General features: G+C 46.8%; 1 protein-coding gene across 1 annotated transcript in view; it reads right to left on the minus strand.

Annotated features, from left to right (window-relative positions):
- The window catches only part of ECH1 (enoyl-CoA hydratase 1), a 147,079-nt gene that overhangs the window by 27,248 nt on the left and 92,850 nt on the right, over window positions 1–26,981 (minus strand). Inside the window, exon 2 of the mRNA XM_078871839.1 lies at window positions 809–862. Within this exon, the coding sequence (XP_078727965.1) occupies window positions 809–839 (31 nt within the window). The 5' untranslated portion in view covers window positions 840–862. The remainder of the gene's footprint in view (window positions 1–808; window positions 863–26,981) is intronic.

Below are 26,981 nucleotides of genomic sequence, written 5' to 3' on the forward strand. Positions count from 1 at the left end.
TTACCGAAAGAACCAAGAAGATGAATAGTTAATATATTAAATTACACCTTAATTAACATGTTCCATATTTTTTGTTTGGTTCATTATGTTTGTGATTTTAATTTTCAGGTTCAATGTTGGGAGTCTGCTACAAATAATAACCAGATGCTGTTCCAAAGCACGTGGTGTCGTATGGAATTAAACACAGAGTCATGCCATTAATATCAATCAAAGATGTTAACCACGTGAGAAGCATTAAGAACAACACAATTCTGTTTTACAAGCAAAACAATTTCCGTATTCACCATTTTGGTAAATATGTTAAACGTTCAGGTTCTCAATAGATATTTTCAAAATAACCTATATTTTATATGCAATGGCAGTGTCACTTATGGAAGTGTTGAACAGAGTGCTTATTTTCAACGGAGGTCCTCAAGCGAAATTGGAAATTTCATATTGGTGTGTAAGATACCAATTTTGGACAACCAAGTTGATTTCCTTCAACGTTCTTGTTATGTCCATTTCAGAGGGACGAGGAGCTTAGTCAACCCAACCAAGAGAATTGTATTCTCACAATTCCAATAGTGACCTTGATGCTGAGCCACAGTATTCTCCGATCATGCATCGTAACATTGAATCAAATACGGTAATACAGTTGCATATGATAGTTCACATACACTGTACTGGGTTTAAAATAAGTCTTAAGTTATATATGTCGATATTTTTAAGTGTTTTTTTCTTCTTCAAGTAATTTGACTGTTCTTTGTACATTCACGAGCTGGTACTCTGCAACAGAAGTTCATGTAAAACAGCAGAAACAGAAGCTCACGTTGGTGTTTTGGGGTCTTTTCTTGTCGCATTGTGTCTCCTTTGCAGCGACAGCCTGTGGCGGTACATTACACATGCCACCTTGTCAATGGGCATGAGAAGGGGCTATAGGGCAACCCAGCCTAGTCAGTATTTATGGTGACAGGTTTAGCTCTGCTTAAATAAATAAATAAAAACACACACAATGCCAACCAAAGCTAAATTAAGGCATGCGTGCCCCTTGTGTCACATCTCCCTATGGACACGCTTCTTCCCTTGCGGATTTTTCGTGCTGAATAAACCTGCGGACGGGCGCAGCAAAAAAAAAAGCAAATCTTAAACAGAAACGGCACTCCGCTCCAAAGTGATCGCTTAAATTGGCGGAGTGTCAAAATGACACATACCCGGTTGTATTCAGGGCAGCCCCCCCCCCACCCCTTTCCCGGAAAATGCATTAGAGTCAGGGCAGACAGTCGTGAGCGCTTAATGAGAAATGACTATAAGAAACCTCGGGTAGGATGCAGCCAAAGGGTATTAGTTTTTTCTTTCACCCAGACCGTTCTGTATTCAATCACCCTTTTGTGCTCTCCCTTATTAATTCATAATCTTTAACGCAACTGCTGCACGGTGATCAAACTGGAGAGCTTGCTGCTGTTGCGATGGAAGACAGATAGAAAAATGCGGCAGGTTATTGAATGAAGATTCATATAGAGACATCGTAAAGATCTCGCAGTAAATAATTGGGAAAATTGCTCGCCATTTATCTTGGAAATGCTTCTATTTCTGAATCTTATTTATTTTTTATTTTTTAAAACCACTTTCTATTCATTGGAATGTTTATTTTTTTTTTTACAGCATTGCCATTGGACTTCAGAATATGTTAAACACTTTGCTAAATTTAGTACTGATATGCTCGACAGATTTTCAACTATTTTTTGTTGTTGAAAACATGTGTTGTTTGTCTTTTGTTTTCAAGGATTATTTGGGAATGAGGAAATTACAATGAAGCTAACATTTTAAGGTTTAAACATCGTATATTTCATTACATATTTACCAAACTAATGTGGCAATTATGTTCGACAAAAATAAAATAAAAAACAACCCAGATCAAAGTGATTAATGTTGAAATAAGGTAATTCCACAAGCCATCAATTTGGTGGTGAAAAATCTAAGACCCAAAATATGTTGTCACGAGTTTTGCTGAAGACATATGTAAACCACTTGAAATTCATAGCTATTATACACGTGCCATTTTTATACAAAGCCACATCAATTCCCGACATCACGTACATCTCACTATTATTTATCTACATGCTCAAAGTGTCACTTGTGGTTATACATCCCTTCAAACTGCTATCGTTTGTGTGAACTCCATTGAAGAAAATTCTTCCTGCTTTTGTCTTAATTTGTGTTATGAGTAAGGATCATTACCTGAAATGTCACCTATTATATATTTAAACTTGAGTTTTTTTTATTTGTGCCTTGAGCACCACTGCCATTGCAGTATCGACAAATAATTTGTTTATTCTTCATTATGCCTGATATATAATATTTTAAGAAATTGATCTTTTTTCCCCCATATTAATGTTCTCGAAGATTTATTGGACAAATGAGATTGAGACTTCCATCTGCAGCTCTGACCCAGTCGCGTAAATTCCACATTCCTATGCCTCCACTGAAAACCATTGTTGACTCCCAAAAGTGGTATTCATTTTATCAACCCTTGAGGAATGGTGGGCTGATTTGGCCCTTGACGGGGTTTGAACTCCCACCCGTATAGTAAAGTGTTCTGCTGAAGCACCGCCCTGCCAAGAAACAACTTTGTAATGTATTTTAAGGTTGTAAGACGTAATCCATATCTTGCTAATTATTGATATGCTGCACCAGCTCTATATACAAATGTATTTATAATATTTTCACAGAGATGTATCAATCCACTGCTGGATCAGGGCCTCTCCACGCCATGTGGCCAATGAGGATTATTTGACCATACTTCACCACGCTGGTTCGTGCGGGTTGGTGAAGGTGGGATGGACGCTTGTGTTGCGCCCGAAATGTCGTGATGTATTTTATACCTACGTGACTTTACCGAAAGAACCAAAGAATATGGATTCCTGCAGTCACGAAAGCTTCAAATCAAGAATCAAGAGATGTGTTTTCACTCCCCCTTTCAAGCGCACACTGCCTACTAAACCTGTGTTTCGCATGGTGATGACCCATGCATTATCCAGGTTTATTCCATATTACTTTCATAGGTTTGAAGGGATGGGACGCATTACAGGGATGTCATGGGACCCTTTTTAAATCCTTTATATTAAGTTCGCTTGCTTGCTTGCTTAGGACCGTGCACATCTTTCGGTCGTTTTTTAACCCACTTCCCGTGATCCAATCGAGCTGACATTTTGCACACAGACTCGTTGTGCGTGGCAATGCATTTTCGTAAAAAAAAAATTCCAAAATTTTGCACTGTTTAGGGAATTAAAAAAAATATATTTAATTACCAATTGCTTAATGCTGCCAGACAATCTTCTGACCCATAGGTGGCAGCCACCTCAAGCCAGAGGACGAGAGGACTCTAGCCGCCACGCATATAAAGGATTTATAGTGAAAAAGTTAGTTTTTACGGGTTATACTTGTTTCCGGTACCTTCTGGCATTCTCTGGTCTGACACTGGTGAGACTAGGCCATAAAGAAGGCAGTCTCTGGTGCAGGTTTAATTAATTAAAAAGACAATGCCCTCTATTATCAGAGCATGTTTATTTGCATGTTCACCACAAGTACGTGTGGGTAATGCAGACTTGATCCCTTGCAAATGGTATCCATGTGTTGTTTGAACATCTTAACACCTGTTTTATTTCCAGGAAGGGTAAAACCTATTCTTATTTTACATTCCAGATAATGTATTAAATACACACACAGAGGACAGTATGTTTAGAGACTGCTAACAAAAGGTAAGTTAGGTCTACAATGTAACATAATACACGAGATAAAAAGGTATACATGTATACACGACGTGCCATTAAATAACAAGGCAACAAGCAATTACCGAAATAAACCGTGTGATCCCTTGAAGCGCCAGGAGATTTGAACCATTCTGCTGCTCGCGTTATCTCTTCGTGTTACGGAGTAACGCAACATGCAGATGAAGCAATGATCTTGTGTGTCTGCAGCTACACCACAGCTCCGCGACAGATTAACTTTTTAACGGACATAAAACCAGACAATTAGTGTTATACCTCGCGGTATAGGCCAACAGACGTTTAATCTAGAGCTTTGATGGATAAGCCATTTTTCATCTGCACCCTGCTGAACTGAGCAGAAAGAGAGAGCGAGCCCAGCCTTGTACAAAGGACAAATCGGTAATTTATTGACAGTGTTCGCAAAGTCACGGATACAGTATTTTCTCGTTATCTCTCGTGTCCAATTTGTTTGCGATAAGAGAGTATAATTATGCGTGGAGGAATGAGGATGTTCCGTATTACACGTAAAAATTATCTTTCAATGAAGATTGAACAAGGTGGCCACTCTAAATGCTAATGCCTTCAATAAAAGAACAGAAAAAAACATTACCTGATCCTCAATGCAGGTTGCTCAGGAGCTAAGGGCTACACGACTGGCTGCTGTAAATTTCACAGAGGCCGATAAGCCTTGTTTAAAAAAAAAAATGATTGTAAGTGCCCTGTAAGGTGTTATGATGTGTTAATAGGGACAATATACACACGTAATAAAATTGGAAATGCTGCATTGGTTGCCTAGTAATTGGATGCGGAGTAAATGCCACGCAATTCTTTAAAGTGTGTATTGCTTCGTATCAGTGTCTATGATATTATGGGCTTTGTGCTGGTGCTTGTATGCAAATACTCACAATGAATATGTATGAATGAATTTGCATACCGTTTTATATGGAACATATAGCATTATTTATTAATGCATTTGGCGACGGCGCGTTAGTGCCGGGGATAGTGCACCGCGCTATGCACCTGGCGACCTGAGTTTGATTCCTGGCGGCTGCCGACAACCCAGGCGAGTGACATGCTTGCCTCCCACTTCACCGATCCGTACTGCCCATTGTGGCGAAGTATGGTGACAACCTCTGATGACCGACACGGCATGGGGAATGCCTTCATCTAGCAATTCATTGATGAAGGACCGTACATACTTTTATTCAGCCTAGGTAAGCTGCGATTGCACCAATATATTTTTACATAAACACATACATGTTTAAAATATATACGCAGGCATGCATGCACACGTGGAAAACTATAAAACCAAACTAATCCGAATTATCTTGCAATTACTGTAAACAACGCAGTGATTTTCATTTAACGTCCGCATTGCTAATATTAACTCAACGCTGAATAGCCAATAGTCCAATTTAGTAAACATTGTCACCAGCAAGGATGCTCGAGATAGGGCCATCCGTTTTAAGATATTAACTAAACGAATTTTTATTTCAACAGGTAAAGCCCACTGAGCTATGAGCTCTTTTCGCGGGCGACCTGGCCCCACGTGATAGCTCATCGAAGTGGCTTATATCATCACACGCGGGAATTTATAGTGGCAGCCAAATAATCAAAAACGAATGTTCCTACATCGTGAGAAAGAAAAAAATAAACCGGTGGACCCGCAGAAGAATCCATGCGACCACCGCGGAGATAGAAAGAGAGATATATCACGTGACCTCCAAATATGCAGCAGGCATCGTCAGGGTCCGGGATCGAACCCACGGACATCCTTCGTAGCAGGCGAGCGAGAACAACATCTCGTCACCGCGGTGCCCCAAGATAGCACGCGTCAGGAGTATTGCTTGCGGGAACATTGCACCGTGCGGTTTCTCTGCTGGCGAAATGTGAGAACGATTGCCTTGATTAATGTCATCAAGTAATAGGTCTTTAATTAATCAATCAACTTTCTTTTTTTCTCCCAGTCTGCACTCGATCTGCGTCTCTGTATCAGCCTACGCCTGTGCCATTTACATCTCAAGAAGCTGTTATCAGGCTGTAGTCAAGTAAGAAAAATAATCTATCTGCTCCGATGAGCGTAGGTTAGTGTTCATCTCCTCTGGAGTTGTCCGCAATATAATCCCGTGACACATCTCCTGGGGATCAGAATTGCCGTCGGCATCGGAAGAAGCGCAACCCGATGACAAATTGACTCGTTCAGATAGGGGACAAACGTAACACATTCGTCAATAACGAGAACAAATTCTACAGTAAGGCAACGTTTTGGGAAATGTGCGATGTGCTTTGTAGGAGCGCCATTGCTTAGAACGTCGTCTATTATATAGAAAGTTTTTCTTTGAAGGCAGTGTTATTGAGGAACGTGTTGAGTTGTTGTTGTTGTTTGTTAATTGTGATTGTGCACCACGGCCAACGCCGTAGCATCACAACATTAGATCTTTCATTAAGAAATATGTTTGTATCATGGTGGAATGATCTTCTCTAGTTCTCTATTTTCACCGTCATGTGACGGTGACCAACTGCAACACATATGCCGTGGTCACTGGATGGTCAAACTATTCAACAATGGTGCCAATTTCTCCAAAGGACAACTTCTGTTGACTTAAATTTCGATTTAAAGCTTTCGTGACTGCAGGGATTCATCTTCTTGGTTATTTCTGTAAAGTCACGTAGAAGGGAAATAATTCTGTTGACTTCCCACAGAGTGGTTAGGGGCCGTCCATAAATGACGTCACGCGATTTTGGACGATTGTTGATCCCCCCCCCTTCGTCACACGGCATCACAAAAAGTCAGACCCCCCCTCAAATATGACGTCACAAAGCTTTGCCCCCCCCCCCCAAAACCATATTTCCATTTTGAAAATAAAACATGCTTCATATCGCTTTAAACTATTGTCATTGTAGTGCGTATTTAATGTGGCGCAACACTCTGACGTTGTAGGAGTGTTGTTATAACAATTAGTGTTGTTATAATAGTTCTATATTTATTTAAAGTTGCACATTTTGATGTGACGTCACATTTCTCAACACCCCCCCTCTTGTCACACATCGTCACAAATGTCGGACCCCCCCCCCCCCCCAGGTGTGTGACGTCATTTATGGAAGGCCCCTTACCTATTTTCTTACCCGAAAGGAATGGTGGGCTGATTTGACCACCACGATTTGTGTTTATATCTCGATGCGATTACAATAAAGCTGACCTTCCCCCGCACATTTTATTAGCACGGTTGGCTACGTACGGTGCGAAAGAAGTTCAATATAGATACTGTACATACGTTCTCTAGCTAGAGCACCTGACTCACAAGTGGAATGTTGCAAGTTAAAACCCCACACCCGATGATTGGGATTCGATTGTTTGTGGCTCTCCAATTTTGAATTAAATACCCGATTAACAACTCAACAATGCATGGATTCACGTATTAACATTCATTCTTAAGCTCGCAGTGCATGCATTGAATCACGTGTAAGAATCAATGTGTTTCAATTCACACACATGATGTATAAATTTCGATTTAAAGCTTTCGTGACTGCAGGGATTCATATTCTTGGTTCTTTCGGTAAAGTCACGTAGAAGGGAAGTAATAAAATAATAAAAATAAAATATAATTAAATAATTCTCACGACGTTTCGACCACAACGCAGGACGGCTGCTTGCGTTGTGGCCGAAACGTCGTGAGTATTATTTTATTGTTTTATTTTTATTATTTCCCTTCTACGTGACTTTACCGAAAGAACCAAGAAGATGTACAGTGGTTGCCTTCTTGGTTCTTTCGGTAAAGTCACGTAGAAGGAAAATAATACAATATTATTATAATAATAAAATATTATTATGTATGTTGTATGTAAAATGGTTTCGCATCCCAAGGGAAGCAAACACATCAATGAGCATCTTCGTCATCACGATCCATGTGGGTATATTGCCAGGAGGCGTCCACTGCACATTACGTCATTTGTTGTTTCCACTTTCGTATGTCTTGTGCCAAAGTAGTTGCCACATTTTTCTGGCACCGATCTGTTCTGATGCCGTCATCAAGGCATTCTCTGTTGGGTCTTTCTCTCTTTTCGGTTGCTTAAATGTTTTTTTTCCGAACAACAACAACACGCTCTTAATATTCCTGTTGTTGTCCATCCGACAGACGTGTTCCAAACAGTGCCAGTTACTTTCTCATCACTGCCTGCATCAACAGGTCTTCTTGTATATATAGCAAACCTTTTCCTTCAGTCAATTATACACAAAGTGATTCAATGCATGTAGTATTGTACTAATATTAATAAGAATGTACAATAATTTGCACTAATGTCTCAAGGCGCCTACTGTGACCCTAAGTCATCAGTAGTACGGTCGCCTGCCTGCCGGCCGTGTAGCCATTGAAACAGAGCGTCTAGCACGACGGGCTTTGCTCAAGTGGGAAATAATCTTTCGATTCTGGTTTGACGAATCGATGCATCGTCACCCACGTCGAGGAGACATTGGGTGGATTGTGCATAGACTTGGGGTGGATTGTGCATAAACATGGAATGGATTGTGCATAGACATGGAATGGATTGTGCATAGACATGGAATGGATTGTGCATAGACATGGAATGGATTGTGCATAGACATGGAGTGGATTGTGCATAGACATGGGGTGGATTGTGTATAGACATGGGGTGGATTGTGCATAGACATGGGGTGGATTGTGTATAGACATGGAATGGATTGTGTATAGACATGGGGTGGATTGTGCATAGACATGGAATGGATTGTGCATAGACATGGGGTGGATTGTGCATAGACATGGGGTGGATTGTGTATAGACATGGAATGGATTGTGTATAGACATGGGGTGGATTGTGTATAGACATGGAATGGATTGTGCATAGACATGGGGTGGATTGTGCATAGACATGGAGTGGATTGTGCATAGACATGGAATGGATTGTGCATAGACATGGAATGGATTGTGTATAGACATGGGGTGGATTGTGCATAGACATGGGGTGGATTGTGCATAGACATGGAATGGATTGTGCATAGACATGGAATGGATTGTGTATAGACGTGGAATGGATTGTGCATAGACATGGAATGGATTGTGCATAGACATGGAATGGATTGTGTATAGACATGGGGTGGATTGTGCATAGACATGGAGTGGATTGTGCATAGACATGGAATGGATTGTGCATAGACATGGAATGGATTGTGTATAGACATGGGGTGGATTGTGCATAGACATGGGGTGGATTGTGCATAGACATGGAATGGATTGTGTATAGACATGGAATGGATTGTGCATAGACATGGAATGGATTATGTATAGACATGGAATGGATTGTGCATAGACATGTAATGGATTGTGTATAGACATGGAATGGATTGTGTATAGACATGGAATGGATTGTGCATAGACATGGAATGGATTGTGCATAGACATGGAATGGATTGTGTATAGACATGGAATGGATTGTGCATAGACATGGAATGGATTGTGCATAGACATGGAATGGATTGTGTATAGACATGGAATGGATTGTGCATAGACATGGAATGGATTGTGTATAGACATGGAATGGATTGTGCATAGACATGGAATGGATTGCGCATAGACATGGAGTGGATTGTGTATAGACATGGAATGGATTGTGCATAGACATGGAATGGATTGTGCATAGACATGGAATGGATTGTGTATAGACATGGAATGGATTGTGTATAGACATGGAATGGATTGTGCATAGACATGGAATGGATTGTGTATAGACATGGAATGGATTGTGCATAGAGATGGAATGGATTGTGCATAGACATGGAATGGATTGTGCATAGACATGGAATGGATTGTGTATAGACATGGAATGGATTGTGCATAGACATGGAATGGATTGTGTATAGACATGGAATGGATTGTGCATAGACATGGAGTGGATTGTGCATAGACATGGAATGGATTGTGCATAGACATGGAATGGATTGTGTATAGACATGGAATGGATTGTGCATAGACATGGAATGGATTGTGTATAGACATGGAATGGATTGTGCATAGACATGCAATGGATTGTGCATAGACATGCAATGGATTGTGCATAGACATGGAATGGATTGTGCATAGACATGGAATGGATTGTGCATAGACATGGAATGGATTGTGTATAGACATGGAATGGATTGTGCATAGACATGCAATGGATTGTGCATAGACATGGAATGGATTGTGCATAGACATGGAATGGATTGTGTATAGACATGGAATGGATTGTGCATAGACCACCATACGTTCAGTCGCACCATAGTCTGATACCCCCCCCCCATCATCAACATTCGTCAATAACGTGCGTGGAAGAAGCCGTGGGTTTCAATTCATACTGCGTTCAAATCGGTGCTGACAAAGGCTGTGTTTAAAAGCGTCAATTTGAACGCTATACCGCATTTGGCGAATAGGTGGCACTAGAAACACATTGTAGAGTGGTTTCGCTGAACTTTATGGGAACTAAATGGAGTGGAGCCAATAATACATTCAGCATACCCCCCTCCACCCCCGAACACTCAATGCTGAAATGAGAAATATCTCTTTTATATAGGCCTTTAAGTCAATATTCTTTACAATGCAATTTGCTGACAGCATAAGTGCGACCATTATTTAGGCAGATATAAGGGTTTGGCCTTGTGCTCTCACTACTCTACGATTCTCTGTTACGTTTCCCTTGCAGATCCACTCGGCCAAAACTACAAACCGAGTCCACACCCTCGAAACACTCCGAGTGAAATTGTCAACGATTATCGTCGAGAAAGAAATGCTGATGGGCGATCGATCGATCGATCGATCGGGTTGCGGTGTCGGCCACCGGTCTCTGGGAAATATGAAACGCAAATTCGTGGTAGATACATTTTTTGGAATTTGAAGTTGCTTGGATGAAGGAAACCATCGCATCTAAGACCGGTGACCGGTGAATCGGGAGTCGCGCACAACGCAAGGTTCTGCTGCGTGGAGGAGTCGCCTTAGACGATTTAAGTTCAACCTTTCCTTTTCCGTGGTCAGCTATTTTTTTTTCTCATTTTATGTTCAGACGGGGCCAAATGCAATGGAAGGCACCCTCTGTTTAACCGACATTGCGCAAATCATCGTCAAATAAACCCCCCCCCCCCCCCCAAAATAAAAAGGTCAGAGCCGATGTCTTCCACGTGGCGATGCTCATCGTGAGCCGGTGGCGGAAATTCCACATTCGCATAGCGGAGGCCAGACTCTCCAGCAGTCAAACAATGTGGACGTGAGTTAAAGCGGTACAAGTTCAAGTTAATTTATTAGGTGTAGCCCTGTGAGCCATTCGGCTCTTGAATTGGGTGCAACCGCAACAAACAAAAAACAAAAACATGAACAAAAACATCTTAAAGTGAATATGTGACCAAGTGCAAACAGAAAATCCAAGAAAAGACAGCAAAATATTGCAGGAAAAAACACCGTACACCAACGCTGTGTGCAAAAATCCCAGTGGGATGCAAGTCAAACAACAACAACCACAAGACAACTTAGATTAAGGCCATCAGTCTAACTCTGTACTACAACAAACAAACATGGCACATTTCATTAAAACCCCAGAGAGGCGGGACTTTAACTCGCAACCTTCTGTTTTACGTGAATCGGGCGATCAGCGAGCAACGGCAAAAAGAAAGGGTGGGCCGCACAAAAAGCGCGGAGATATTCCAGCTCCACTTGACAATGGGTGCCCCGCTCCCATCGTCGCATTGTTACGAGCATCGCACAACAGGTGCCAGCGATGGGGGCGCCTACATATGTGGGGCGGCTTCCCAACTCCACGGGCAGCTCGAACGGCGAGCCGCTATTATGTCGCGTTGCCCTTCTTCTCCTTTAATTCTGAACCTGCGCGTGCAAGTAGCCCAATAAATAAGGAGCCGGTCATGAAAGAGTTGGTGGGGAGGGGAGCATACGTCTCAAAATACAGGCGAAACTCGACAGACGTCAGGTTATGCGACTGTCAAACTCAACAGATGCGCCGCTCCTGCAGCATGTGCTGGCTCGCTGAGTTACATTCGACCTTTGACATCGGCAGATCGGCAGATGCGGCAGTGGCCGCGAATCTATAAGGTTTAAGATCGCCGACTTTGAGAATGCGCAAGCTGCCCCTCACCACCGGCGCATCCAATTACCGCGCCACGATAAATCACAGCTCCGCCAGCGAAAGATGTTCACGGAAGAGAATTAGCACAACTTTTGTTCGTGAGCTGCTGTTTTTGTTATTGTTGTTGTTGTTGTGAACAGAAGATGCCCTGATTTTGGTCGGCAGCTACAGGTAAGAGATGAGATGTTGGTTTTGTAAGGGTTGGCCAAAGATGTTTGTTCATTTTTGCAGCCTGCCGAATAAAAGTTGTGCCGTTATTTGGATACTGCATTCTGGTTATTTGAGTATCAACTATTTGTAAATATGAAATTATCACATCTATATTACAATGTACGGTGGCAAATGTTATTTTTGTAGAAATGTGTAAATTTGAGAGACTTGCAACGAAATCCATGTTTGTGTATTCACTCTACGCTACCACGTTCGTGCTGCCGACCCTTCATCAATCCGCAATGACCAGCATGGTGAAGTATGGTCAAATAACAATGATGATAACCCACATGGCAGTGGATTGACAACATTTCTGTGCGTGTACTGGACGTAATAATGTTAAAAAAACATCGTCAAGTTACAAATAATTACACAACATGATATTTGTAAAGATATGAGATACACGCATTGCTAGTGCTTTGTATTCTCATTTACAAACGGTTATTGCCTTGCACCTGTCCATAAAAGCATGCACGCATTGCCAGCAGTGCTGTTTTACTGCATTACACCGTCAACTATTCTTGAAAAGGGTAATAATGTGTTTTATTCTGTGGTCACATTCACAGACAGACTACACCACGTGGGAGCAAACAGAGGAGGACTGCCTCTTGTGTATTGCAGCTGTGCCAGCAAAACCCAGAGGTCATTATATATATTCTTTTAGCCTCGCCGAACCGTTCGATTTACTATTATGGGTATATTGTTGGCCGTTTCGATGTTTGTCTGACGAAAGATCACACTGGCTGCAGTTACCAATCTCTCTCTCTCTCTCGCTGCGTCTCTCCGTGCGGATGCCATTTGGGAGTTAATGCCATCGTGCCGACCCACGGCACAAAAGGAGAGGAGCGCCAAGGGCACGCACACAATAGGCGGTCAGAGCCTTCTGCATTTGTGGAAACCTCTTTTATGTCCTGCTGTTGCGTCGGCCGCTATTTGGATAGGCGAGAACGCTCCAGAGTTTTAATTAAGGATGGAAACATTCAAATCATCCCCTCCTCCCCCAACCCCCCCCCCCCGCCCCCCCCTTGTTCCACCCAGATTCACTCTGGGAATTGGATGAATTGTCGTTATTCATAATTGCAGTTCAATCCAAGAATCAAATTACAGTTTTTTTCAACGAACGTTTGGCTTCGGAATCGATAATAATCAATTAATGTATGCATCGTTACACTTCTAGTTTCAATCAAAGATGGATGGATATATGCAGTTTGTAGAACAATTCCCCCCTGCCAAAAAAAAAAGAATTACTTTTCGTCAAAAGAAATCATAGCAAATGTATGCTCCAAAGCAAGAAAAGAGTCAGTGTGCTACCACGAATAGACCAATCGTCGGTGGAAATTCCACATTCTCATGGCAGGGGTCGATCACTCCATAGCATGACCGCAATGACTTCCCAGAAAGTGGTGTTTATTGTATCTGATGATTGTGCTGAATTGACTTTACGACCACGATTTCAGTTCGCAACCTATAATCACAATGCCACCCCAGTCGCTTGCACCGCATGCAGTATACAAAACAGTCACATATACTGTAAAGTTTTTCCCTTATTTGATTTTTTTAATTTAAATTTACTCCCTCCCGACACGAAGGTTGAAAAAGGTCAAAACAAGTCGCATTAGGCGTATTTATTTTCCTTGCACAATAATCAAATTTAGGGGAGGGAAAAAAACCCATCACACCCTACTAGCGTACATGAATTTGAAAGCTTCTTAATTGGATGTGACAAAGGAAATTGTTCCAAACACAGTCCAAATCCAATCACTCTGCTCTCACCTGTGGCTTGCCTCGGCCAATTGTAAGTGCACTAGAAACCATGTGACGGATTTTATTGCCTTTGAAACTTGGATTGGCGAACTACTTAGATATTTTTTTTAAATCAACTCATGTATGTATGTTTGCATGTTGAACTTCTTTCACGCCGTACGTAGCCAACCGCGCTAATCGGAGGTGCGGGGGTAGGACAACAAACTGAACACCACAAAAAGCAGTTCTAAAGAAATAAGTTTTCAATCTAGATGATGATTTAAAAGTTGACAGCTCCAGTGGCTTCCTAGTATCGGAGGGAAGAGCATTCCAAACGGCTGCATAAGCTTATCTGGAAGCGCGCGATGCAGTGACCGTCTTAGTGCGATGGCTTGGCAAAAAGCTGTTGTGGGTATGAACGTTTGCATGAAAAGGCGACTCACAAAAGCAATGTCTGTCTGTGATAAGATTTTACAAAATAGCACTTCGACCCATCAGGCTTTCTACTTTCGGATTTTTCCGATGTAATTTCAAGATACGGTATAAATGTAACGATTGGACGCGGTATTACACTTTGCATCACAATAAATCGTATCGTCTCGTGCATCAAATTGCTTCTGGGTGGTAATGCCTGACGCAAACAGTGGCCAACGGTGCCATCGCTTCTCTATGCATCTCGAAGCGAAGTGTGTTTGCAACGTGCTTTTTGTCGTAAATCATTTGACTCAATGGGACCTTGTCTTTGAGTGGCAGGTTGCTTTGTTGTCCTGCCCCCGCTGCTGCCCTTCCCCCCCCGCACCTCCGATGAGCACGGTTGGCTACGTACGGTGCGAAAGAAGTTCAACATTCTTACATGATGAAAAAATAGCAACTATTTAGAATTCACGTACAGTATTGATTCAAATGCGTGCTATTTATTCAAGTGAAATGTTGATTAAAATACAAGCTATACATCCTTCCAAATAAACTTATTCTTCTGGCAACATGATAAACAATAAGCTACACGTGGCATATTTCATCTAATCATAGATGGTTCAAATCAGGATGAAACTGTAAATCAATGCATGAATCACAGCACATGAAACCGGTGGTGCCATCGGAGGAAATGCAATTTTGCATTTGAAAACATTTACCCGGTAAACATGGAACGTCAGGCCAAAGTCGGGCCAACGTCGGTTTTAACTACATGCCAACGTTCAACCAACGTTGCATGTTTACTTGGCAGTTGCTCAACTTAAAACGAATGAGAGTTGATTCATTCATTTATATATATGTTTAAAAAAATAACCCTATTGAGTGATTGTCGGAAGCAGCTGTCTTTGGGAGCAGACTCAGATGGTTTTGGGGATGGAGAGCCAGGAAAATATTGAATGAGAAATGAAGCTGATTGTGTTTGAGAACGCTTCACGTGTGTATCGCGATTGGTGGGAGATGCGTCGGGGGCTTCGAACTGAAGTCTTATTTTCTTGAGAACCATCTCCCCCTTACTTAGTATTAGTTTAGTGAGGCATCTATAAATGGATCGCCCTATATTAATGCTGCAACCTCAAGGAAGCGTTCGTCAGCTGCCAGCTTGGGCCTCACGGCTGGCACGTGCCGGGTGGACTAGGAACGGTGACCTAACCGCTCCCACGTCCTACCCCCGCCCCTCGTGTGACAGATTGTCTGCGTGGCAGAGCCATGAATCTATCTTGGGGGATTGATTGGGTGTTTGACATGCAGAGACACAACCCGTAATTTCACTTGCGTTCTGGGTAATTGCACAGATGTGCTTTTCGCTTGTTTTTCATCATTGCTTGCACGTTTACGGCTGCTGCTCTTTTGCGTCCTCTCGGTTCGGCTCACGACATTTGATTAATTAAAATTTAATAGTAGTTATACTAATAATAATGATCAGAGCAGCAATGTTCACGGCAACGATGGTCAATAAAGCCATGGCAATTGTTTCGTTCGCTGAATTATTTTGCCCTGTTCATTTATACATTTACAATTTAGGTTTCGTGGGCAATTATTTGCTTGTCTGTCTGCTATATCGGGGCGGAGCAGCGCAGTGGTTCGTGCGCTGCGTTATGAACCTTCGTGATTTGAGTGAAATTTCTAGCCCAAGGCTAATATGAGTGGCAGTTCTGCGACCGCTTTTTGGAACCCACATTGACCAGCGTGGCGAAGTATGGCTCAACAACCGCCATGGCCGATACAGCACGGGGAGGGCTTTCATCTAGCAGCGAACTGACAAAGCACTTGGAACGATCCTGTTTTAATAATCGTTTAATACCATGCCATCTGGTCAGGAGGCACTGGTGGTAGAGTTGGAGACTTAAAATCAAAAGGTTCTGGGTCTCCCTTTCTGCAATTAGCTCCGGCTGCTTGAATTACAGCTTCTAAAAAGAATTACGTTCACGATCGCTAATTAGAAAGAAAAAAACAATCTTTTAAAAATGAAATTTCATTGCGACAGTAGACAGGACAAATGGATCGCGGACAAATGAAGTATGAAATAAAGAATATCAAATCTCAAACGTTGTGCACTGCGTTTACTTTAGGAAAGTGATGGGGACATTTTGGATGCACTTGTCTGAGATGGTTATTTATACGCATGCCACATAATCCGCCCTGTCCTGAATGCAGAATGCTAATGGCGTGCATAATTTATTAGAAAAATGTTCAGGGTTCAAGTAGCTCGTAATTAATGCACTGCTCTGCCATTATTAAGGTTGCCACACACTCCATCTGCACATTCGCAGTTTCATGAATTTGGAAGTCACATGCCAATTATAATAAGACACGTGGTTCATTTTGATGGGTTTGCATGTTGAACTTCTTTCGCACCGTACGTGGACAAGCGTGCTAGTTGGAGGGTTTCTTTCCCGGCGTGAGAGAAGTGACCAAAATGTTTAGGCATTTGTAGAGAAATTTGAGCGCGCGAGGAAATTTCAATGGAAATGAGCTTGAGGTGTGCCTTAAACGCGGATGGTGGCTGCATGCCAGGGCAGAGAAGTTTACTGGTATATATATAAAAAAACACAACAACTGAAAGCGTTGAATGAGGAATGCCGAGACGGTAAGAACTGGAAAAATAAATGGGTCAGAAGAATTGATAAAGGTGCACAACAACCTCTAGACAACGAACGGAGATGCACTGCACTAAGTACGAACCAAGCCGATTTTGATTCTAGGCCACGGCTAACCTCAGGGGTAACTGAGATCTGCACTGACCAGCGTGGTAAAGCATGATACATACCACTCCTATTATGACATGGGGAAGCCTTCATACATATTTCTCATTTGATTGATACAAACACAATTGTAAATAATATTATAATTATTATGGAAGTAAAACCACAAATGCTTTAACTTTTGATTTAAAGCTTTCGTGACTGCAGGGATTCATCTTCTTGGTTCTTTCGGTAAAGTCACGTAGAAGGGAAGTAATAAAATAATAAAAATAAAACATAATAAAATAATTTTCACGACGTTTCGGCCACAACGCAAGCAGGACGGCTGCTTGCGTTGTGGCCGAAACGTCGTGAGAATTATTTTATTATGTTTTATTTTTATTATTTTATTACTTCCCTTCTACGTGGCTTTAACTTTTGGCTGATCTTACGATTCGGTTAGTACTGTACGTGTGGTTCTCATTACCTATGTTCGTAAGTCGCACATGAACTGACTTTCTTAAGATACCGGTATATAATGTGCATTAGTCGGGGCAGCTCACATCAGAGTATGCACGTGCGTTGTGTTAGACTCGGATAAATCATTGAAGTTGGACCGTGATCAAGCATGACGAGGAAGAGAGCAGGTCAGAGGGCTTTTGGAAAGCTGCACTTAATGGTGAAAAGCAAAGTATAGATGCGGCTAAAGAAGAAGGGTTCCAACCAGTGTGTATCCCCCCTAACCCCCCCCCCCTCCCTCATGATTGATGATTGGGAAATATGGACAATGTCAGAGTAGATGGAACAAACGTTGAAAAAAAGCGCACGCGGTATGCAGACGTGCGTGCCTGGAATCGCATTAAGGGACCGAAGAAGGAACATGTGGATTGGGGAATATAGGTGCACGCAAGTTAATGACATCATTTAAACTGTTGAGAAAGTAATTGCGGTTGGGCAGGAGAGGTCACTGGAAGAGACGATGGCTGGTGGTCGAGACTAATGAATCAGAATATTTATTTATACTCGAGGAATCAGAGGTCCAATGACAGAGTGGCAGCCAAAGTTGGACTTCCACCGCAAGAGATGGAGCGACAGAAATTCGCTCCGCTGCATCGCCAAGAGAGACGACAACGGAGAGGCCTTCGACCGTCAGTAGATTGATCATGGCTGCAAATGAAGATGCTTGGGGGGTGAGGGGTGGAGTCAGTCTATCCATCGAATAGGCACACAGTAACGGTAACGATGGCGATATACGTCTGTGAATTCCATGGGTAATCAACGACCGCATAAACGGACAATGTTGTTTTACAAAGATGGAAATTATGCGTGCACCAGCATACATTTGCCAAGAGCGTGTACCTGAATGTGCATAACCGTTTACCATACGACGTTTCCATCTTCTCCTTTACATTCGATTCCATTTTTTTTGCACTTACATGTTTATATATGTAGGCACACACACACACATGTGGTCCACAAGCCATCAGCGGGGTAATATAATGCTAGGCAATATCCAGGAATTGTGCTCAGAAATTGCAGCAAATGCCAGCAGTATATGTCCAATGTGCACACTATATCTGCAAAGGAATGGAGTAATTGGTGAGCTCACCATGAATGCAGCAGCAAGGAAGCACACCTACATCTGTGCGTGGTAAATGTTATTATTGCTCGCAACCTGTGCCTCGCATGACCTGGAATGACCTGAAATTACATGAAATGCCCAGTATCTGTAATGAAGTGTCTTTCTTGAGCAAAATAACGTCATGTATTGTGCTGTGCCGTTAGTGCAGCTGTTGTAATACAAATTAATCACGGCAGGAGACCCTACACATGTAAATGAGATAGCGCTTCTTAACTACGTATTGTGCCAAAAACATTGTGTACAGTATATGGCTAAGCAACTACACGTATTGGGTGTGCTTTGAACCCAGTGACCTGAGTTCAATTCCTAGCTATGGCTCACAGCAGTCGCAAGCGGTGTATATGATGATAACAACAACAAAAACGTCCACACGGCGCGGGAAGGACTTCATCTGGCATTGTGTCACCTGTTGGGCCAAGTGATGATTATTATGAAATGGGTTTGCGGCTCAAAATGTGCCAATGGTGGAAATTTCATGATACCGTGTTCCGGTAAAAAAAAAATTCATACAAAAAACATGTAGGCCCCCCAACAGCTTTCACACAGAATGTACGTGTAAAGTAATCATAATGCACCGTAGTTTCACTTTTATAAAATACTTTGCATACTAAAACGACTGTTCGAACGTGTGTGTAGTAATGGAAAAAGTGAGAGCAATGCAATTTGACCTTTACCTGTGTAGTGGTGATACGCGCTGGGTGTATATGTCGTGTGCCAGCGCGTATGTACGGGTGTGTGTGTGGTGACGCGCGCTGACGGGGAGGAGCAGGCGTCAGTGCGCGGGTGGGGGTAGTGCTGCTGATTGGCTGTGTGCCGGTGACGCGCCCAGAGGGAGTGATCGGGTAGCAGCGCGGTGTGATTGGTCGGAGAGTGGAAACACGCGCTGAGCGGAACCGGATCGTGGGGATAGCGCGTGGGGATTGGGTAACGGAGGAGCGGTGCCGACGTTGAGGTCCGCATCCGCTCCGTCTCCCGGGAAGAAGGGGTATATAAGGTGATGCACAGAGGAGCAAGGGGCAGAAGTGGAACCATCTAAGAATGAAGACGAAGGTGTAGAGATAGAGCCCGGAGAGGAGAGTAATGGAGAGTAGAAGAGAGTAAGGTATAGTGTGTAGCCAGCGAGAGAGAAAGGTCTACACGAGCTGAGTAATGTATAGTGTGTAGCCAGCGAGATAGAACGGTCTACACGAGCTGAGTAATGTATAGTGTGTAGCCAGCGAGATAGAACGGTCTACACGAGCTGAGTAATGTATAGTGTGTAGCCAGCGAGATAGAACGGTCTACACGAGCTGAGTAATGTGTAGTGTGTAGCCAGCGAGAGAGAACGGTCTGCACGAGCCGAGTATGCATACGGTGTAGCCAGCGAGAGAGAACGGTCTGCACGAGCCGAGTATGCATACGGTGTAGCCAGCGCGAGAGAGGCAAAGTCTACACGAGGCGAGAGAGGAGAGTGTAGCAGAGGCGCAGAGTCTACACGAGGCGAGAGAGGAGTGTAGCCGAGGCGCGGAGTCTACACGAGGCACAGAGAGCCGGCAGCACAGAATCCTGAGTCAAGAGAAGTGCGGTGTGAAGAAGAGAGGCCACGCGTTGTATTGTTACAAGTCAAGATTTAATAAAAGAAGTGTGTTCCCGTCAAGGAGTTTCCTGCCGTCATTTTCCAATACTTCATCTGGCGTCAGAAGTGAAACGGGCTTCCAAGTATGGAGACGAGGAAGACCCGTAGGACCCACGGGATTGACCGCGAGGAAGACCTGGACGACTCGGAGCCGCTGGTGGCGGGGGGTGAGGAAGAGGACTTGCCCACGCTGCAGGGTCCGTCGACGGCGCCGGCCGAGCGACCGGGGACAGACGCCGGGCTTCGTGAGGCGCACTCCCGACTGGCGGAGCTGCTGCTCGCCGCCGCGTCCATCTTGGCGGAGATCAGCTCGTCGGGAGGAGCGGGGACGGTGGGGGACATTTTACAAGGTCGCCCCGCAGATTCCCGCCAAAACGAATGGGGGATTCCCGCCATTGCGCCTGGGCCTACTTTTGGCGGGAACGGCGAGCGCCACGTGGTGGTGGGTTCCCAAGCGCGCGCATCGACGTCATCAGCGCGCGAGGGGGTCCGCCATCTTACGTCTGCTGCTGGAGCCGCCATCTTAGACACCGACGGACAGGCGGAGAGGAACCACGAGGCGGATGACTTCATTTTTCAGCAGCGCCTGCCCACGTTGTCAGCCTTCAAGGCGGAAGGCGGAGACTGGGGCCAATTTCAGCGAAGGTTTTTGGCGCATCAAGAGATGTCAGCGTGGTCCGATGCTACGGCGCTGCGGGCATTGCCCGCCATGCTGGACGACGATGCGCTCGCGGCCTTCAGGGCTGCACGGAAGTCGGACCGCTCCACGCTGAAGGATGCGCTGGGTTTGTTGGCCAGGGTCTACGGGCCTCCCTCTACATGCCGCCATCAGTTCTACGCAAGACGGAAAGCGGCCACGGAGACCGCGCTGGCCTATCGCACGGCGTTGCTGGCTCTTGCTGATGCTGCGTTCCCTCGGATGGACGAGGAGGGCCAAGACGCGATGGTTTTGGAGCAGCTGCTCAAGTTGGCGCAGGACCTGGGGGTCCCTATCAACACAGCTGACGACATTGATATTTCTTCTTTGAGAGTCGCCACGAGTATTCAAGCGCACGAGGCCCTACAACGGAAGCAAGGCGTTGGTTGCAACGCTGCTGTCGTCGCAGCCCCGGGGTTGGTGGTCGCCGAACCCCAAGTCGTCAGCCCACGAGAGGAGGCGTTCGCCACGGGACGACCAGGGGACTGGAGGCCGGGGGCCCGGTCGCCTCTGCGATCGGGCCGAAAGTCGGAGCAACCAAGATCTACTCCGACCCTCGTCACGTGCTATAACTGCGGCCTCCGGGGCCACGTGGCGTCCGGGTGCCGCGCTCCGCGGCAGCGCGCCATGGGAGCTCGGCTGGACGACGACCGAGAGCCCAAGTCATCTCTACAATCCCCAGTGTCTCGGAACTGACAGCTGCCGATCACCGGCGGCCGGATCTCCGCGGCGGGGCCGGCCCTTTCAGGCCCGTTCCGCGCCGTCTGGAGCGGCCGGAACCGCCGGACGGTCGTCAGTGTCCCGCCCCATACGATGGACCAGCCAGACGGACTCGCGCCAGGTCGTGCTACTTTGCATGACCTGCCTCGTGAGGAGTCGGGGCAGTTGGAGCGCCTCGTCACTGCGTGTAGTCGCAGGGACGTGGGGCGCGTTCGTTTCGAATTTGCTCGTATCGTGTTATTGTTGACTTTTCGCGTTCATTGTCAATCTGTACATAGTTATTCTTGTTGTTGTTGTTGTTGTGTTATGTTACGGGGCACACTCGGGGGGGTTATGGGGTTTTTTTTGTTGGTTGTCGTTTTATCGTCGTGGTTGGTTGTTGTTAGCAGCCGGGCCGGCTGCGAGCTATGTGGGAGGGGGTGATGTAGTGGTGATACGCGCTGGGTGTATATGTCGTGTGCCAGCGCGTATGTACGGGTGTGTGTGTGGTGACGCGCGCTGACGGGGAGGAGCAGGCGTCAGTGCGCGGGTGGGGGTAGTGCTGCTGATTGGCTGTGTGCCGGTGACGCGCCCAGAGGGAGTGATCGGGTAGCAGCGCGGTGTGATTGGTCGGAGAGTGGAAACACGCGCTGAGCGGAACCGGATCGTGGGGATAGCGCGTGGGGATTGGGTAACGGAGGAGCGGTGCCGACGTTGAGGTCCGCATCCGCTCCGTCTCCCGGGAAGAAGGGGTATATAAGGTGATGCACAGAGGAGCAAGGGGCAGAAGTGGAACCATCTAAGAATGAAGACGAAGGTGTAGAGATAGAGCCCGGAGAGGAGAGTAATGGAGAGTAGAAGAGAGTAAGGTATAGTGTGTAGCCAGCGAGAGAGAAAGGTCTACACGAGCTGAGTAATGTATAGTGTGTAGCCAGCGAGATAGAACGGTCTACACGAGCTGAGTAATGTATAGTGTGTAGCCAGCGAGATAGAACGGTCTACACGAGCTGAGTAATGTATAGTGTGTAGCCAGCGAGATAGAACGGTCTACACGAGCTGAGTAATGTGTAGTGTGTAGCCAGCGAGAGAGAACGGTCTGCACGAGCCGAGTATGCATACGGTGTAGCCAGCGAGAGAGAACGGTCTGCACGAGCCGAGTATGCATACGGTGTAGCCAGCGCGAGAGAGGCAAAGTCTACACGAGGCGAGAGAGGAGAGTGTAGCAGAGGCGCAGAGTCTACACGAGGCGAGAGAGGAGTGTAGCCGAGGCGCGGAGTCTACACGAGGCACAGAGAGCCGGCAGCACAGAATCCTGAGTCAAGAGAAGTGCGGTGTGAAGAAGAGAGGCCACGCGTTGTATTGTTACAAGTCAAGATTTAATAAAAGAAGTGTGTTCCCGTCAAGGAGTTTCCTGCCGTCATTTTCCAATACTTCATCTGGCGTCAGAAGTGAAACGGGCTTCCAAGTATGGAGACGAGGAAGACCCGTAGGACCCACGGGATTGACCGCGAGGAAGACCTGGACGACTCGGAGCCGCTGGTGGCGGGGGGTGAGGAAGAGGACTTGCCCACGCTGCAGGGTCCGTCGACGGCGCCGGCCGAGCGACCGGGGACAGACGCCGGGCTTCGTGAGGCGCACTCCCGACTGGCGGAGCTGCTGCTCGCCGCCGCGTCCATCTTGGCGGAGATCAGCTCGTCGGGAGGAGCGGGGACGGTGGGGGACATTTTACAAGGTCGCCCCGCAGATTCCCGCCAAAACGAATGGGGGATTCCCGCCATTGCGCCTGGGCCTACTTTTGGCGGGAACGGCGAGCGCCACGTGGTGGTGGGTTCCCAAGCGCGCGCATCGACGTCATCAGCGCGCGAGGGGGTCCGCCATCTTACGTCTGCTGCTGGAGCCGCCATCTTAGACACCGACGGACAGGCGGAGAGGAACCACGAGGCGGATGACTTCATTTTTCAGCAGCGCCTGCCCACGTTGTCAGCCTTCAAGGCGGAAGGCGGAGACTGGGGCCAATTTCAGCGAAGGTTTTTGGCGCATCAAGAGATGTCAGCGTGGTCCGATGCTACGGCGCTGCGGGCATTGCCCGCCATGCTGGACGACGATGCGCTCGCGGCCTTCAGGGCTGCACGGAAGTCGGACCGCTCCACGCTGAAGGATGCGCTGGGTTTGTTGGCCAGGGTCTACGGGCCTCCCTCTACATGCCGCCATCAGTTCTACGCAAGACGGAAAGCGGCCACGGAGACCGCGCTGGCCTATCGCACGGCGTTGCTGGCTCTTGCTGATGCTGCGTTCCCTCGGATGGACGAGGAGGGCCAAGACGCGATGGTTTTGGAGCAGCTGCTCAAGTTGGCGCAGGACCTGGGGGTCCCTATCAACACAGCTGACGACATTGATATTTCTTCTTTGAGAGTCGCCACGAGTATTCAAGCGCACGAGGCCCTACAACGGAAGAAAGGCGTTGGTTGCAACGCTGCTGTCGTCGCAGCCCCGGGGTTGGTGGTCGCCGAACCCCAAGTCGTCAGCCCACGAGAGGAGGCGTTCGCCACGGGACGACCAGGGGACTGGAGGCCGGGGGCCCGGTCGCCTCTGCGATCGGGCCGAAAGTCGGAGCAACCAAGATCTACTCCGACCCTCGTCACGTGCTATAACTGCGGCCTCCGGGGCCACGTGGCGTCCGGGTGCCGCGCTCCGCGGCAGCGCGCCATGGGAGCTCGGCTGGACGACGACCGAGAGCCCAAGTCATCTCTACAATCCCCAGTGTCTCGGAACTGACAGCTGCCGATCACCGGCGGCCGGATCTCCGCGGCGGGGCCGGCCCTTTCAGGCCCGTTCCGCGCCGTCTGGAGCGGCCGGAACCGCCGGACGGTCGTCAGTGTCCCGCCCCATACGATGGACCAGCCAGACGGACTCGCGCCAGGTCGTGCTACTTTGCATGACCTGCCTCGTGAGGAGTCGGGGCAGTTGGAGCGCCTCGTCACTGCGTGTAGTCGCAGGGACGTGGGGCGCGTTCGTTTCGAATTTGCTCGTATCGTGTTATTGTTGACTTTTCGCGTTCATTGTCAATCTGTACATAGTTATTCTTGTTGTTGTTGTTGTTGTGTTATGTTACGGGGCACACTCGGGGGGGTTATGGGGTTTTTTTTGTTGGTTGTCGTTTTATCGTCGTGGTTGGTTGTTGTTAGCAGCCGGGCCGGCTGCGAGCTATGTGGGAGGGGGTGATGTAGTGGTGATACGCGCTGGGTGTATATGTCGTGTGCCAGCGCGTATGTACGGGTGTGTGTGTGGTGACGCGCGCTGACGGGGAGGAGCAGGCGTCAGTGCGCGGGTGGGGGTAGTGCTGCTGATTGGCTGTGTGCCGGTGACGCGCCCAGAGGGAGTGATCGGGTAGCAGCGCGGTGTGATTGGTCGGAGAGTGGAAACACGCGCTGAGCGGAACCGGATCGTGGGGATAGCGCGTGGGGATTGGGTAACGGAGGAGCGGTGCCGACGTTGAGGTCCGCATCCGCTCCGTCTCCCGGGAAGAAGGGGTATATAAGGTGATGCACAGAGGAGCAAGGGGCAGAAGTGGAACCATCTAAGAATGAAGACGAAGGTGTAGAGATAGAGCCCGGAGAGGAGAGTAATGGAGAGTAGAAGAGAGTAAGGTATAGTGTGTAGCCAGCGAGAGAGAAAGGTCTACACGAGCTGAGTAATGTATAGTGTGTAGCCAGCGAGATAGAACGGTCTACACGAGCTGAGTAATGTATAGTGTGTAGCCAGCGAGATAGAACGGTCTACACGAGCTGAGTAATGTATAGTGTGTAGCCAGCGAGATAGAACGGTCTACACGAGCTGAGTAATGTGTAGTGTGTAGCCAGCGAGAGAGAACGGTCTGCACGAGCCGAGTATGCATACGGTGTAGCCAGCGAGAGAGAACGGTCTGCACGAGCCGAGTATGCATACGGTGTAGCCAGCGCGAGAGAGGCAAAGTCTACACGAGGCGAGAGAGGAGAGTGTAGCAGAGGCGCAGAGTCTACACGAGGCGAGAGAGGAGTGTAGCCGAGGCGCGGAGTCTACACGAGGCACAGAGAGCCGGCAGCACAGAATCCTGAGTCAAGAGAAGTGCGGTGTGAAGAAGAGAGGCCACGCGTTGTATTGTTACAAGTCAAGATTTAATAAAAGAAGTGTGTTCCCGTCAAGGAGTTTCCTGCCGTCATTTTCCAATACTTCATCTGGGTGATGTAGTGGTGATACGCGCTGGGTGTATATGTCGTGTGCCAGCGCGTATGTACGGGTGTGTGTGTGGTGACGCGCGCTGACGGGGAGGAGCAGGCGTCAGTGCGCGGGTGGGGGTAGTGCTGCTGATTGGCTGTGTGCCGGTGACGCGCCCAGAGGGAGTGATCGGGTAGCAGCGCGGTGTGATTGGTCGGAGAGTGGAAACACGCGCTGAGCGGAACCGGATCGTGGGGATAGCGCGTGGGGATTGGGTAACGGAGGAGCGGTGCCGACGTTGAGGTCCGCATCCGCTCCGTCTCCCGGGAAGAAGGGGTATATAAGGTGATGCACAGAGGAGCAAGGGGCAGAAGTGGAACCATCTAAGAATGAAGACGAAGGTGTAGAGATAGAGCCCGGAGAGGAGAGTAATGGAGAGTAGAAGAGAGTAAGGTATAGTGTGTAGCCAGCGAGAGAGAAAGGTCTACACGAGCTGAGTAATGTATAGTGTGTAGCCAGCGAGATAGAACGGTCTACACGAGCTGAGTAATGTATAGTGTGTAGCCAGCGAGATAGAACGGTCTACACGAGCTGAGTAATGTATAGTGTGTAGCCAGCGAGATAGAACGGTCTACACGAGCTGAGTAATGTGTAGTGTGTAGCCAGCGAGAGAGAACGGTCTGCACGAGCCGAGTATGCATACGGTGTAGCCAGCGAGAGAGAACGGTCTGCACGAGCCGAGTATGCATACGGTGTAGCCAGCGCGAGAGAGGCAAAGTCTACACGAGGCGAGAGAGGAGAGTGTAGCAGAGGCGCAGAGTCTACACGAGGCGAGAGAGGAGTGTAGCCGAGGCGCGGAGTCTACACGAGGCACAGAGAGCCGGCAGCACAGAATCCTGAGTCAAGAGAAGTGCGGTGTGAAGAAGAGAGGCCACGCGTTGTATTGTTACAAGTCAAGATTTAATAAAAGAAGTGTGTTCCCGTCAAGGAGTTTCCTGCCGTCATTTTCCAATACTTCACCTGTATAACAAACATACGTGACCGAGAAAGCACATGAACCAATATATATATACAAATACCCGAGCAAACAAATCATAAAACAAACACAATCATAAATATATAAGCACGCATTCATGAGAATGGGTAACAAACCCGATAA

This window comes from Lampetra fluviatilis, chromosome 33 (genome assembly GCF_964198595.1).
Source record: "Lampetra fluviatilis chromosome 33, kcLamFluv1.1, whole genome shotgun sequence".
NCBI lineage: Eukaryota > Metazoa > Chordata > Hyperoartia > Petromyzontiformes > Petromyzontidae > Lampetra > Lampetra fluviatilis.